Source organism: Hyla sarda, unplaced genomic scaffold (assembly GCF_029499605.1).
Source record: "Hyla sarda isolate aHylSar1 unplaced genomic scaffold, aHylSar1.hap1 scaffold_2182, whole genome shotgun sequence".
Classification (NCBI taxonomy): domain Eukaryota; kingdom Metazoa; phylum Chordata; class Amphibia; order Anura; family Hylidae; genus Hyla; species Hyla sarda.
Genome location: NW_026608853.1, coordinates 1 through 15,000, shown reverse-complemented (window position 1 = coordinate 15,000; position 15,000 = coordinate 1). Strand labels below are relative to the sequence as shown.

The window sequence follows — 15,000 nt, the reverse complement described above, 5'->3', positions numbered from 1 at the left end:
CCTCTCTGTGTATATTGTAGGATATCCTCTCTGTGTATATTGTAGGATATCCTCTCTGTGTATACTGTAGGATATCCTCTCCGTGTATACTGTAGGATATCCTCTCCGTGTATACTGTAGGATATCCTCTCTGTGTATACTGTAGGATATCCTCTCTGTGTATACTGTAGGATATCCTCTCCCTGTATACTGTAGGATATCCTCTCCCTGTATACTGTAGGATATCCTCTCCGTGTATATTGTAGGATATCCTCTCCGTGTATACTGTAGGATATCCTCTCTGTGTATACTGTAGGATATCCTCTCTGTGTATACTGTAGGATATCCTCTCTGTGCATACTGTAGGATATCCTCTCTGTGTATACTGTAGGATATCCTCTCTGTGTATACTGTAGGATATCCTCTCTGTGAATACTGTAGGATATCCTCTCTGTGTATATTGTAGGATATCCTCTCTGTGTATACTGTAGGATATCCTCTCTGTGTATACTGTAGGATATCCTCTCTGTGTATACTGTAGGATATCCTCTCTGTGTATACTGTAGGATATCCTCTCTGTGTATACTGTAGGATATCCTCTCTGTGTATACTGTAGGATATCCTCTCTGTGTATACTGTAGGATATCCTCTCTGTGTATACTGTAGGATATCCTCTCTGTGTATACTGTAGGATATCCTCTCTGTGTATACTGTAGGATATCCTCTCTGTGTATACTGTAGGATATCCTCTCTGTGTATACTGTAGGATATCCTCTCTGTGTATACTGTAGGATATCCTCTCTGTGTATACTGTAGGATATCCTCTCTGTGTATACTGTAGGATATCCTCTCCCCGTATATTGTAGGATATCCTCTCCCCGTATATTGTAGGATATCCTCTCCCCGTATATTGTAGGATATCCTCTCCCCGTATATTGTAGGATATCCTCTCCCCGTATATTGTAGGATATCCTCTCCCCGTATATTGTAGGATATCCTCTCCCCGTATATTGTAGGATATCCTCTCCCCGTATATTGTAGGATATCCTCTCCCCGTATATTGTAGGATATCCTCTCCCCGTATATTGTAGGATATCCTCTCTGTGTATATTGTAGGATATCCTCTCTGTGTATATTGCAGGATATCCTCTCCCCGTATATTGTAGGATATCCTCTCCCCGTATATTGTAGGATATCCTCTCCCCGTATATTGTAGGATATCCTCTCCCCGTATATTGTAGGATATCTTCTCTGTGTATATTGTAGGATATCCTCTCCCCGTATATTGTAGGATATCCTCTCCCCGTATATTGTAGGATATCCTCTCCGTGTATATTGTAGGATATCCTCTCCCCGTATATTGTAGGATATCCTCTCCCCGTATATTGTAGGATATCCTCTCTGTGTATATTGTAGGATATCCTCTCTGTGTATATTGTAGGATATCCTCTCTGTGTATATTGTAGGATATCCTCTCTGTGTATATTGTAGGATATCCTCTCCGTGTATATTGTAGGATATCCTCTCCCCGTATATTGTAGGATATCCTCTCTGTGTATACTGTAGGATATCCTCTCTGTGTATATTGTAGGATATCCTCTCCCCGTATATTGTAGGATATCCTCTCTGTGTATACTGTAGGATATCCTCTCTGTGTATATTGAAGGATATCCTCTCCCCGTATATTGTAGGATATCCTCTCTGTGTATATTGTAGGATATCCTCTCCCCGTATATTGTAGGATATCCTCTCCCCGTATATTGTAGGATATCCTCTCCCCGTATATTGTAGGATAGCCTCTCCCCGTATATTGTAGGATATCCGCTCCCCGTATATTGTAGGATATCCTCTCCCCCTATATTGTAGGATATCCTCTCCCCCTATATTGTAGGATATCCTCTCCCCGTATATTGTAGGATATCCTCTCCCCGTATATTGTAGGATATCCTCTCCCCGTATATTGTAGGATATCCTCTCTGTGTATACTGTAGGATATCCTCTCTGTGTATATTGTAGGATATCCTCTCCCCGTATATTGTAGGATATCCTCTCTGTGTATATTGTAGGATATCCTCTCTGTATACTGTAGGATATCCTCTCTGTGTATATTGTAGGATATCCTCTCTGTGTATATTGTAGGATATCCTCTCTGTGTATATTGTAGGATATCCTCTCTGTGTATATTGTTGGATATCCTCTCCCTGTATATTGTAGGATATCCTCTCTGTGTATACTGTAGGATATCCTCTCCCCGTATATTGTAGGATATCCTCTCTGTGTATATTGTAGGATATCCTCTCTGTGTATATTGTAGGATATCCTCTCTGTGTATATTGTAGGATATCCTCTCTGTGTATATTGTAGGATATCCTCTCCCTGTATATTGTAGGATATCCTCTCTGTGTATATTGTTGGATATCCTCTCCCTGTATATTGTAGGATATCCTCTCTGTGTATACTGTAGGATATCCTCTCTGTGTATATTGTAGGATATCCTCTCTGTGTATATTGTAGGATATCCTCTCTGTGTATATTGTAGGATATCCTCTCTGTGTATATTGTAGGATATCCTCTCTGTGTATATTGTTGGATATCCTCTCCCTGTATATTGTAGGATATCCTCTCTGTGTATACTGTAGGATATCCTCTCCCCGTATATTGTAGGATATCCTCTCTGTGTATATTGTAGGATATCCTCTCTGTGTATATTGTAGGATATCCTCTCTGTGTATATTGTAGGATATCCTCTCTGTGTATATTGTAGGATATCCTCTCCCTGTATATTGTAGGATATCCTCTCTGTGTATACTGTAGGATATCCTCTCCCTGTATATTTTAGGATATCCTCTCTGTGTATACTGTAGGATATCCTCTCCCCGTATATTGTAGGATATCCTCTCCCCGTATACTGTAGGATATCCTCTCTGTGTATATTGTAGGATATCCTCTCTGTGTATATTGTAGGATATCCTCTCCCCGTATATTGTAGGATATCCTCTCCCCGTATATTGTAGGATATCCTCTCTGTGTATATTGTAGGATATCCTCTCTGTGTATATTGTAGGATATCCTCTCTGTGTATATTGTAGGATATCCTCTCCCCGTATATTGTAGGATATCCTCTCTGTGTATATTGTAGGATATCCTCTCCCCGTATATTGTAGGATATCCTCTCTGTGTATATTGTAGGATATCCTCTCCCCGTATATTGTAGGATATCCTCTCTGTGTATACTGTAGGATATCCTCTCTGTGTATACTGTAGGATATCCTCTCTGTGTATATTGTAGGATATCCTCTCTGTGTATATTGTAGGATATCCTCTCCCCGTATATTGTAGGATATCCTCTCCCCGTATATTGTAGGATATCCTCTCCCCGTATATTGTAGGATATCCTCTCTGTGTATACTGTAGGATATCCTCTCTGTGTATATTGTAGGATATCCTCTCCCCGTATATTGTAGGATATCCTCTCTGTGTATACTGTAGGATATCCTCTCTGTGTATATTGTAGGATATCCTCTCTGTGTATATTGTAGGATATCCTCTCCGTGTATATTGTAGGATATCCTCTCCCCGCATATTGTAGGATATCCTCTCTGTGTATACTGTAGGATATCCTCTCTGTGTATATTGTAGGATATCCTCTCCCCGTATATTGTAGGATATCCTCTCTGTGTATATTGTAGGATATCCTCTCCCCGTATATTGTAGGATATCCTCTCCCCGTATATTGTAGGATATCCTCTCCCCGTATATTGTAGGATAGCCTCTCCCCCTATATTGTAGGATATCCTCTCCCCGTATATTGTAGGATATCCTCTCCCCGTATATTGTAGGATATCCTCTCTGTGTATACTGTAGGATATCCTCTCTGTGTATATTGTAGGATATCCTCTCCCCGTATATTGTAGGATATCCTCTCTGTGTATACTGTAGGATATCCTCTCTGTGTATATTGAAGGATATCCTCTCCCCGTATATTGTAGGATATCCTCTCTGTGTATATTGTAGGATATCCTCTCCCCGTATATTGTAGGATATCCTCTCCCCGTATATTGTAGGATATCCTCTCCCCGTATATTGTAGGATAGCCTCTCCCCGTATATTGTAGGATATCCGCTCCCCGTATATTGTAGGATATCCTCTCCCCCTATATTGTAGGATATCCTCTCCCCCTATATTGTAGGATATCCTCTCCCCGTATATTGTAGGATATCCTCTCCCCGTATATTGTAGGATATCCTCTCCCCGTATATTGTAGGATATCCTCTGTGTATACTGTAGGATATCCTCTCTGTGTATATTGTAGGATATCCTCTCCCCGTATATTGTAGGATATCCTCTCTGTGTATATTGTAGGATATCCTCTCTGTATACTGTAGGATATCCTCTCTGTGTATATTGTAGGATATCCTCTCTGTGTATATTGTAGGATATCCTCTCTGTGTATATTGTAGGATATCCTCTCTGTGTATATTGTAGGATATCCTCTCCCTGTATATTGTAGGATATCCTCTCTGTGTATACTGTAGGATATCCTCTCCCCGTATATTGTAGGATATCCTCTCTGTGTATATTGTAGGATATCCTCTCTGTGTATATTGTAGGATATCCTCTCTGTGTATATTGTAGGATATCCTCTCTGTGTATATTGTAGGATATCCTCTCCCTGTATATTGTAGGATATCCTCTCTGTGTATACTGTAGGATATCCTCTCCCTGTATATTGTAGGATATCCTCTCTGTGTATACTGTAGGATATCCTCTCCCCGTATATTGTAGGATATCCTCTCCCCGTATACTGTAGGATATCCTCTCTGTGTATATTGTAGGATATCCTCTCTGTGTATATTGTAGGATATCCTCTCCCCGTATATTGTAGGATATCCTCTCCCCGTATATTGTAGGATATCCTCTCTGTGTATATTGTAGGATATCCTCTCTGTGTATATTGTAGGATATCCTCTCTGTGTATATTGTAGGATATCCTCTCCCCGTATATTGTAGGATATCCTCTCTGTGTATATTGTAGGATATCCTCTCTGTGTATATTGTAGGATATCCTCTCCCCGTATATTGTAGGATATCCTCTCCCCGTATATTGTAGGATATCCTCTCTGTGTATATTGTAGGATATCCTCTCCGTGTATATTGTAGGATATCCTCTCCCCGTATATTGTAAGATATCCTCTCCCCGTATATTGTAGGATATCCTCTCCCCGTATATTGTAGGATATCCTCTCCCCGTATATTGTAGGATATCCTCTCCCCGTATATTGTAGGATATCCTCTCCGTGTATATTGTAGGATATCCTCTCCCCGTATATTGTAGGATATCCTCTCCCCGTATATTGTAGGATATCCTCTCCCCGTATATTGTAGGATATCCTCTCCCCGTATATTGTAGGATATAATCTCCCCGTATATTGTAGGATATCCTCTCTGTGTATATTGTAGGATATCCTCTCCCCGTATATTGTAGGATATCCTCTCCCCGTATATTGTAGGATATCCTCTCCCCGTATATTGTAGGATATCCTCTCCCCGTATATTGTAGGATATCCTCTCCCCGTATATTGTAGGATATCCTCTCCCCGTATATTGTAGGATATCCTCTCCCCGTATATTGTAGGATATCCTCTCCCCATATATTGTAGGATATCCTCTCCCCGTATATTGTAGGATATCCTCTCCCCGTATATTGTAGGATATCCTCTCCCCGTATATTGTAGGATATCCTCTCCCCGTATATTGTAGGATATCCTCTCCCCGTATATTGTAGGATATCCTCTCTGTGTATACTGTAGGATATCCTCTCTGTGTATACTGTAGGATATCCTCTCTGTGTATATTGTAGGATATCCTCTCTGTGTATATTGTAGGATATCCTCTCCCCGTATATTGTAGGATATCCTCTCCCCGTATATTGTAGGATATCCTCTCTGTGTATACTGTAGGATATCCTCTCTGTGTATATTGTAGGATATCCTCTCCCCGTATATTGTAGGATATCCTCTCTGTGTATACTGTAGGATATCCTCTCTGTGTATATTGTAGGATATCCTCTCTGTGTATATTGTAGGATATCCTCTCTGTGTATATTGTAGGATATCCTCTCCGTGTATATTGTAGGATATCCTCTCCCCGCATATTGTAGGATATCCTCTCTGTGTATACTGTAGGATATCCTCTCTGTGTATATTGTAGGATATCCTCTCCCCGTATATTGTAGGATATCCTCTCTGTGTATATTGTAGGATATCCTCTCCCCGTATATTGTAGGATATCCTCTCCCCGTATATTGTAGGATATCCTCTCCCCGTATATTGTAGGATAGCCTCTCCCCCTATATTGTAGGATATCCTCTCCCCGTATATTGTAGGATATCCTCTCCCCGTATATTGTAGGATATCCTCTCCCCGTATATTGTAGGATATCCTCTCTGTGTATATTGTAGGATATCCTCTCTGTGTATATTGTAGGATATCCTCTCCCCGTATATTGTAGGATATCCTCTCCCCGTATATTGTAGGATATCCTCTCTGTATGATGTTGCACTCACCTCAGACTCTGGTCAGGCTCAGGATAGACACCACAATGTGTGATCTTCAGTTGGACACAGAGAACAACGAGGAACCACAACCTGCGGAACATTCTAATTATAGAACAGAGAACATTAGAGGCAAAATTATACCCCCCCCCCCCCCGGGGCCACAAAACACCAGGGGCCACACATCTCCTCCCCTGTATACCGGGGGCCACACATCTCCTCCCCTGTATACCGGGGGCCACACATCTCCTCCCCTGTATACCGGGGGCCACACATCTCCTCCCCTGTATACCGGGGGCCACACATCTCCTCCCCTGTATACCGGGGGCCACACATCTCCTCCCCTGTATACCGGGGGCCACACATCTCCTCCCCTGTATACCGGGGGCCACACATCTCCTCCCCTGTATACCGGGGGCCACACATCTCCTCCCCTGTATACCGGGGGCCACACATCTCCTCCCCTGTATACCGGGGGCCACACATCTCCTCCCCTGTATACCGGGGGCCACACATCTCCTCCCCTGTATACCGGGGGCCACACATCTCCTCCCCTGTATTCCGGGGGCCACACATCTCCTCCCCTGTATTCCGGGGGCCACACATCTCCTCCCCTGTATACCGGGGGCCACACATCTCCTCCCCTGTATACCGGGGGCCACACATCTCCTCCCCTGTATACCGGGGGCCACACATCTCCTCCCCTGTATACCGGGGGCCACACATCTCCTCCCCTGTATACCGGGGGCCACACATCTCCTCCCCTGTATACCGGGGGCCACACATCTCCTCCCCTGTATACCGGGGGCCACACATCTCCTCCCCTGTATACCGGGGGCCACACATCTCCTCTCCTGTATACCGGGGGCCACACATCTCCTGTATGCCGGGGGCCACACATCTCCTCTCCTGTATACCGGGGGCCACACATCTCCTCTCCTGTATACCGGGGGCCACACATCTCCTCTCCTGTATACCGGGGGCCACACATCTCTTCCCCTGTATACCGGGGGCCACACATCTCCTCTCCTGTATACCGGGGGCCACACATCTCCTCTCCTGTATACCGGGGGCCACACATCTCCTCTCCTGTATACCGGGGGCCACACATCTCCTCCCCTGTATACCGGGGGCCACACATCCCCTGTATACCGGGGGCCACACATCTCCTCTCCTGTATACCGGGGGCCACACATCTCCTCTCCTGTATACCGGGGGCCACACATCTCCTCTCCTGTATACCGGGGGCCACACATCTCCTCTCCTGTATACCGGGGGCCACACATCTCCTCTCCTGTATACCGGGGGCCACACATCTCCTCTCCTGTATACCGGGGGCCACACATCTCCTCTCCTGTATACCGGGGGCCACACATCACCTCCCCAGTATATCGTGGGGCCACACATCTGCTCTCCTGTATACCGGGGGCCACACATCTCCTCTCCTGTATACCGGGGGCCACAAATCTCCTGTATACCGGGGGCCACACATCTCCTCTCCTGTATACCGGGGGCCACACATCTCCTCTCCTGTATACCGGGGGCCACACATCTCCTCTCCTGTATACCGGGGGCCACACATCTCCTCTCCTGTATACCGGGGGCCACACATCTCCTCTCCTGTATACCGGGGGCCACACATCTCCTCTCCTGTATACCGGGGGCCACACATCTCCTCTCCTGTATACCGGGGGCCACACATCTTCCTGTATACCGGGGGCCACACATCTCCTCTCCTGTATACCGGGGGCCACACATCTCCTCTCCTGTATACCGGGGGCCACACATCTCCTCCCCTGTATACCGGGGGCCACACATCTCCTCTCCTGTATACCGGGGGCCACACATCTCCTCTCCTGTATACCGGGGGCCACACATCTCCTCTCCTGTATACCGGGGGCCACACATCTCCTCTCCTGTATACCGGGGGCCACACATCTCCTCCCCTGTATACCGGGGGCCACACATCTCCTCCCCTGTATACCGGGGGCCACACATCTCCTCTCCTGTATACTGGGGGCCACACATCTCCTGTATACTGGGGGCCACACATCTCCTGTATACCGGGGCCACACATCTCCTCTCCTGTATACCGGGGGCCACACATCTCCTCTCCTGTATACCGGGGGCCACACATCTCCTGTATACCGGGGGCCAAACATCTCCTCTCCTGTATACCGGGGCCACACATCTCCTCTCCTGAATACCGGGGGCCACACATCTTCTCCCCTGTATACCGGGGGCCACACATCTCCTCTCCTGTATACCGGGGGCCACACATCTCCTCTCCTGTATACCGGGGGCCACACATCTCCTCTCCTGTATACCGGGGGCCACACATCTCCTCTCCCTGTATACCGGGGGCCACACATCTCCTCTCCTGTATACCGGGGGCCACACATCTCCTCTCCTGTATACCGGGGGCCACACATCTCCTCTCCTGTATACCGGGGGCCACACATCTCCTCTCCTGAATACCGGGGGCCACACATCTCCTCTCCTGTATACCGGGGGCCACACATCTCCTCTCCTGTATACCGGGGGCCACACATCTCCTCTCCTGTATACCGGGGCCACACATCTCCTCCCCTGTATACCGGGGGCCACACATCTCCTCTCCTGTATACCGGGGGCCACACATCTCCCTCTCCTGTATACCGGGGGCCACACATCTCCTCTCCTGTATACCGGGGGCCACACATCTCCTCCCCTGTATACCGGGGGCCACACATCTCCCCTGTATACCGGGGGCCACACATCTCCTCTCCTGTATACCGGGGGCCACACATCTCCTCTCCTGTATACCGGGGGCCACACATCTCCTCTCCTGTATACCGGGGGCCACACATCTCCTCTCCTGTATACCGGGGGCCACACATCTCCTCTCCTGTATACCGGGGGCCACACATCACCTCCCCAGTATATCGGGGGGCCACACATCTGCTCTCCTGTATACCGGGGGCCACACATCTCCTCTCCTGTATACCGGGGGCCACACATCTCCTGTATACCGGGGGCCACACATCTCCTCTCCTGTATACCGGGGGCCACACATCTCCTCTCCTGTATACCGGGGGCCACACATCTCCTCTCCTGTATACCGGGGGCCACACATCTCCTCTCCTGTATACCGGGGGCCACACATCTCCTCTCCTGTATACCGGGGGCCACACATCTTCTGTATACCGGGGGCCACACATCTTCTGTATACCGGGGGCCACACATCTCCTCTCCTGTATACCGGGGGCCACACATCTCCTCTCCTGTATACCGGGGGCCACACATCTCCTCCCCTGTATACCGGGGGCCACACATCTCCTCTCCTGTATACCGGGGGCCACACATCTCCTCTCCTGTATACCGGGGGCCACACATCTCCTCTCCTGTATACCGGGGGCCACACATCTCCTCTCCTGTATACCGGGGGCCACACATCTCCTCCCCTGTATACCGGGGGCCACACATCTCCTCCCCTGTATACCGGGGGCCACACATCTCCTCTCCTGTATACTGGGGGCCACACATCTCCTGTATACTGGGGGCCACACATCTCCTCTCCTGTATACCGGGGGCCACACATCTCCTCTCCTGTATACCGGGGGCCACACATCTCCTGTATACTGGGGGCCAAACATCTCCTCTCCTGAATACCGGGGGCCACACATCTCCTCCCCTGTATACCGGGGGCCACACATCTCCTCTCCTGTATACTGGGGGCCACACATCTCCTCTCCTGTATACCGGGGGCCACACATCTCCTCCCCTGTATACCGGGGGGCCACACATCTCCTCTCCTGTATACTGGGGGCCACACATCTCCTCTCCTGTATACCGGGGGCCACACATCTCCTCTCCTGTATACCGGGGGGCCACACATCTCCTCTCCTGTATACCGGGGCCACACATCTCCTCTCCTGTATACCGGGGGCCACACATCTCCTCCCCTGTATACCGGGGGCCACACATCTCCTCCCCTGTATACCGGGGGCCACACATCTCCTCTCCTGTATACCGGGGCCACACATCTCCTCTCCTGTATACCGGGGGCCACACATCTCCTCCCCTGTATACCGGGGGGCCACACATCTCCTCTCCTGTATACCGGGGGCCACACATCTCCTCTCCCTGTATACCGGGGGCCACACATCTCCTCCCCTGTATACCGGGGGGCCACACATCTCCTCTCCTGTATACCGGGGGCCACACATCTCCTCTCCTGTATACCGGGGGCCACACATCTCCTCTCCTGTATACCGGGGGCCACACATCTCCTCCCCTGTATACCGGGGGCCACACATCTCCTCTCCTGTATACCGGGGGCCACACATCTCCTCTCCTGTATACTGGGGGCCACCCATCTCCTGTATACTGGGGGCCACACATCTCCTCCCCTGTATACCGGGGGCCACACATTTCCTCCCCTGTATACCGGGGGCCACACATCTCCTCCCCTGTATACCGGGGGCCACACATCTCCTCTCCTGTATACCTGGGGGCCACACATCTCCTCTCCTGTATACCAGGGGCCACACATCTCCTCTCCTGTATACCGGGGGCCACACATCTCCTCTCCTGTATACCGGGGGCCACACATCTCCTCTCCTGTATACCGGGGGCCACACATCTCCTCTCCTGTATACCGGGGGCCACACATCTCCCTCTCCTGTATACCGGGGGCCACACATCTCCTCTCCTGTATACCGGGGGGCCACACATCTCCTCTCCTGTATACCGGGGGGCCACACATCTCCTCTCCTGTATACTGGGGGCCACCCATCTCCTGTATACCGGGGGCCACACATCTCCTCTCCTGTATACTGGGGGCCACACATCTCCTCTCCTGTATACTGGGGGCCACACATCTCCTCTCCTGTATACCGGGGGCCACACCTCCTGTATACTGGGGGCCACACATCTCCTCTCCTGTATACCGGGGGCCACACATCTCCTCTCCTGTATACCGGGGGCCACACATCTCCTCTCCTGTATACCGGGGGCCACACATCTCCTCTCCTGTATACTGGGGGCCACACATCTCCTCTCCTGTATACCGGGGGCCACACATCTCCTCTCCTGTATACTGGGGGCCACCCATCTCCTGTATACCGGGGGCCACACATCTCCTCTCCTGTATACCGGGGGCCACACATCTCCTCTCCTGTATACCGGGGGCCACACATCTCCTCCCCTGTATACCGGGGGCCACACATCTCCTCTCCTGTATACCGGGGGCCACACATCTCCTCTCCTGTATACTGGGGGCCACACATCTCCTCTCCTGTATACTAGGGGGCCACACATCTCCTCTCCTGTATACTGGGGGCCACACATCTCCTCTCCTGTATACTGGGGGCCACACATCTCCTCCCCTGTATACCGGGGGCCACACATCTCCTCCCCTGTATACCGGGGGCCACACATCTCCTCTCCTGTATACTGGGGGCCACACATCTCCTCTCCTGTATACTGGGGGCCACACATCTCCTCTCCTGTATACTGGGGGCCACACATCTCCTCTCCTGTATACTGGGGGCCACACATCTCCTCTCCTGTATACTGGGGGCCACACATCTCCTCTCCTGTATACTGGGGGCCACACATCTCCTCTCCTGTATACTGGGGGCCACACATCTCCTCTCCTGTATACTGGGGGCCACACATCTCCTCTCCTGTATACTGGGGGCCACACATCTCCTCTCCTGTATACTGGGGGCCACACATCTCCTCTCCTGTATACTGGGGGCCACACATCTCCTCTCCTGTATACTGGGGGCCACACATCTCCTCCCCTGTATACCGGGGGCCACACATCTCCTCCCCTGTATACCGGGGGCCACACATCTTCTGTATACCGGGGGCCACACATCTTCTGTATACCGGGGGCCACACATCTCCTCCCCTGTATACCGGGGGCCACACATCTCCTCCCTGTATACCGGGGGCCACACATCTCCTCCCTCCCTGTATACCGGGGGCCACACATCTCCTCTCCTGTATACCGGGGGCCACACATCTCCTCTCCTGTATACTGGGGGCCACACATCTCCTCTCCTGTATACTGGGGGCCACACATCTCCTCTCCTGTATACTGGGGGCCACACATCTCCTCTCCTGTATACTGGGGGCCACACATCTCCTCTCCTGTATACTGGGGGCCACACATCTCCTCTCCTGTATACTGGGGGCCACACATCTCCTCTCCTGTATACTGGGGGACACATCTCCTCTCCTGTATACTGGGGGCCACACATCTCCTCCCCTGTATACCGGGGGCCACACATCTCCTCCCCTGTATACCGGGGGCCACACATCTCCTCCCCTGTATACCGGGGGCCACACATCTCCTCCCCTGTATACCGGGGGCCACACATCTCCTCTCCTGTATACCGGGGGCCACACATCTCCTCCCCTGTTTACCGAGGGGCCACACATCTTCTGTATACCGGGGGCCACACATCTCCTCCCCTGTATACCGGGGGCCACACATCTCCTCTCCTGTATACCTGGGGCCACACATCTCCTCTCCTGTATACTGGGGGCCACACATCTCCTCTCCTGTATACCGGGGGCCACACATCTCCTCTCCTGTATACTGGGGGCCACACATCTCCTCTCCTGTATACTGGGGGCCACACATCTCCTCTCCTGTATACCGGGGGCCACACATCTCCTCTCCTGTATACCGGGGGCCACACATCTCCTCTCCTGTATACCGGGGGCCACACATCTCCTCTCCTGTATACCGGGGGCCACACATCTCCTCCCCTGTATACCGGGGCCACACATCTCCTCCCCTGTATACCGGGGGCCACACATCTCCTCCCCTGTATACCGGGGCCACACATCTCCTCCCCTGTATACCGGGGGGCCACACATCTCTCCTGTATACCGGGGGCCACACATCTCTCTGTATACCGGGGGCCACACATCTCCTCCCCTGTATACCGGGGGCCACACATCTCCTCCCCTGTATACCGGGGGCCACACATCTCCTCCCCTGTATACCGGGGGCCACACATCTCCTCCCCTGTATACCGGGGGCCACACATCTCCTCTCCCTGTATACCGGGGGCCACACATCTCCTCTCCTGTATACCGGGGGCCACACATCTCCTCTCCTGTATACCGGGGGCCACACATCTCCTCTCCTGTATACCGGGGGCCACACATCTCCTCTCCTGTATACCGGGGGCCACACATCTCCTCTCCTGTATACCGGGGGCCACACATCTCCTCTCCTGTATACCGGGGGCCACACATCTCCTCTCCTGTATACCGGGGGCCACACATCTCCTCTCCTGTATACCGGGGGCCACACATCTCCTCTCCTGTATACCGGGGGCCACACATCTCCTCTCCTGTATACCGGGGGCCACACATCTCCTCTCCTGTATACCGGGGGCCACACATCTCCTCTCCTGTATACCGGGGGCCACACATCTCCTCTCCTGTATACCGGGGGCCACACATCTCCTCTCCCTGTATACCGGGGGCCACACATCTCCTCTCCTGTATACTGGGGGCCACACATCTCCTCTCCTGTATACCGGGGGCCACACATCTCCTCTCCCTGTATACCGGGGGGCCACACATCTCCTCTCCTGTATACCGGGGGCCACACATCTCCTCTCCTGTATACTGGGGGGCCACACATCTCCTCTCCTGTATACCGGGGGGCCACACATCTCCTCTCCTGTATACCGGGGGCCACACATCTCCTCTCCTGTATACCGGGGGCCACACATCTCCTCTCCTGTAGACCGGGGGCCACACATCTCCTCTCCTGTATACCGGGGGCCACACATCTCCTCCCCTGTATACCGGGGGCCACACATCTCCTCTCCTGTATACCGGGGGGCCACACATCTCCTCTCCTGTATACCTGGGGGCCACACATCTCCTCTCCTGTATACCGGGGGCCACACATCTCCTCTCCTGTATACCGGGGGCCACACATCTCCTCTCCTGTATACCGGGGGCCACACATCTCCTCTCCTGTATACCGGGGGCCACACGATCTCCTCTCCTGTATACCGGGGGCCACACGACATCTCCTCCCCTGTATACCGGGGGCCACACATCTCCTCTCCTGTGATACCGGGGGGCCACACATCTCCCCTCTCCTGTATACCGGGGGCCACACATCTCCTCTCCTGTATACCGGGGGCCACACATCTCCTCCCTGTATACCGGGGGCCACACATCTCCTCTCCTGTATACCGGGGGCCACACATCTCTCACCTTGGCTTCATGGCTGCAGATTCGTCTCTTCTGTTACATTGTATCTGGGTCATGTCCTCCCTCCTGTCCCCTCCCTGATGGGTGGGAGTCATGTGACAGTCAGCTGATCCCCCCCCCCCACTGAGGACACGCCCCGACCCCCCTCCTTCCTGAGCAAGAACCAAAGTAGTCGGAGATGTGAGGAGGAGGAGGACAGTAGGAGGAGGGAGAGAGGAGGAGGAGGGGCA

At 51.6% G+C, this 15,000-nt stretch overlaps 1 protein-coding gene across 2 annotated transcripts in view; it reads right to left on the bottom strand.

Moving 5' to 3' along the window:
• TPP1 (tripeptidyl peptidase 1) overlaps positions 1-14,870 on the bottom strand; it is a 48,882-nt gene extending 34,012 nt beyond the window's left edge. Inside the window, exons 1-2 of one of the 2 annotated variants that reach the window (XM_056553005.1) lie at positions 14,774-14,870; positions 6,545-6,637 (exon numbers count right to left, since the gene is read on the bottom strand). In XM_056553005.1, coding sequence (XP_056408980.1) covers positions 6,545-6,637; positions 14,774-14,865 — 185 coding nt within the window. In that variant the 5' untranslated portion in view covers positions 14,866-14,870. The remainder of the gene's footprint in view (positions 1-6,544; positions 6,638-14,773) is intronic. The other variant, XM_056553006.1, reaches the window with a different exon arrangement.
• Positions 14,871-15,000: the final 130 nt, after the last annotated feature.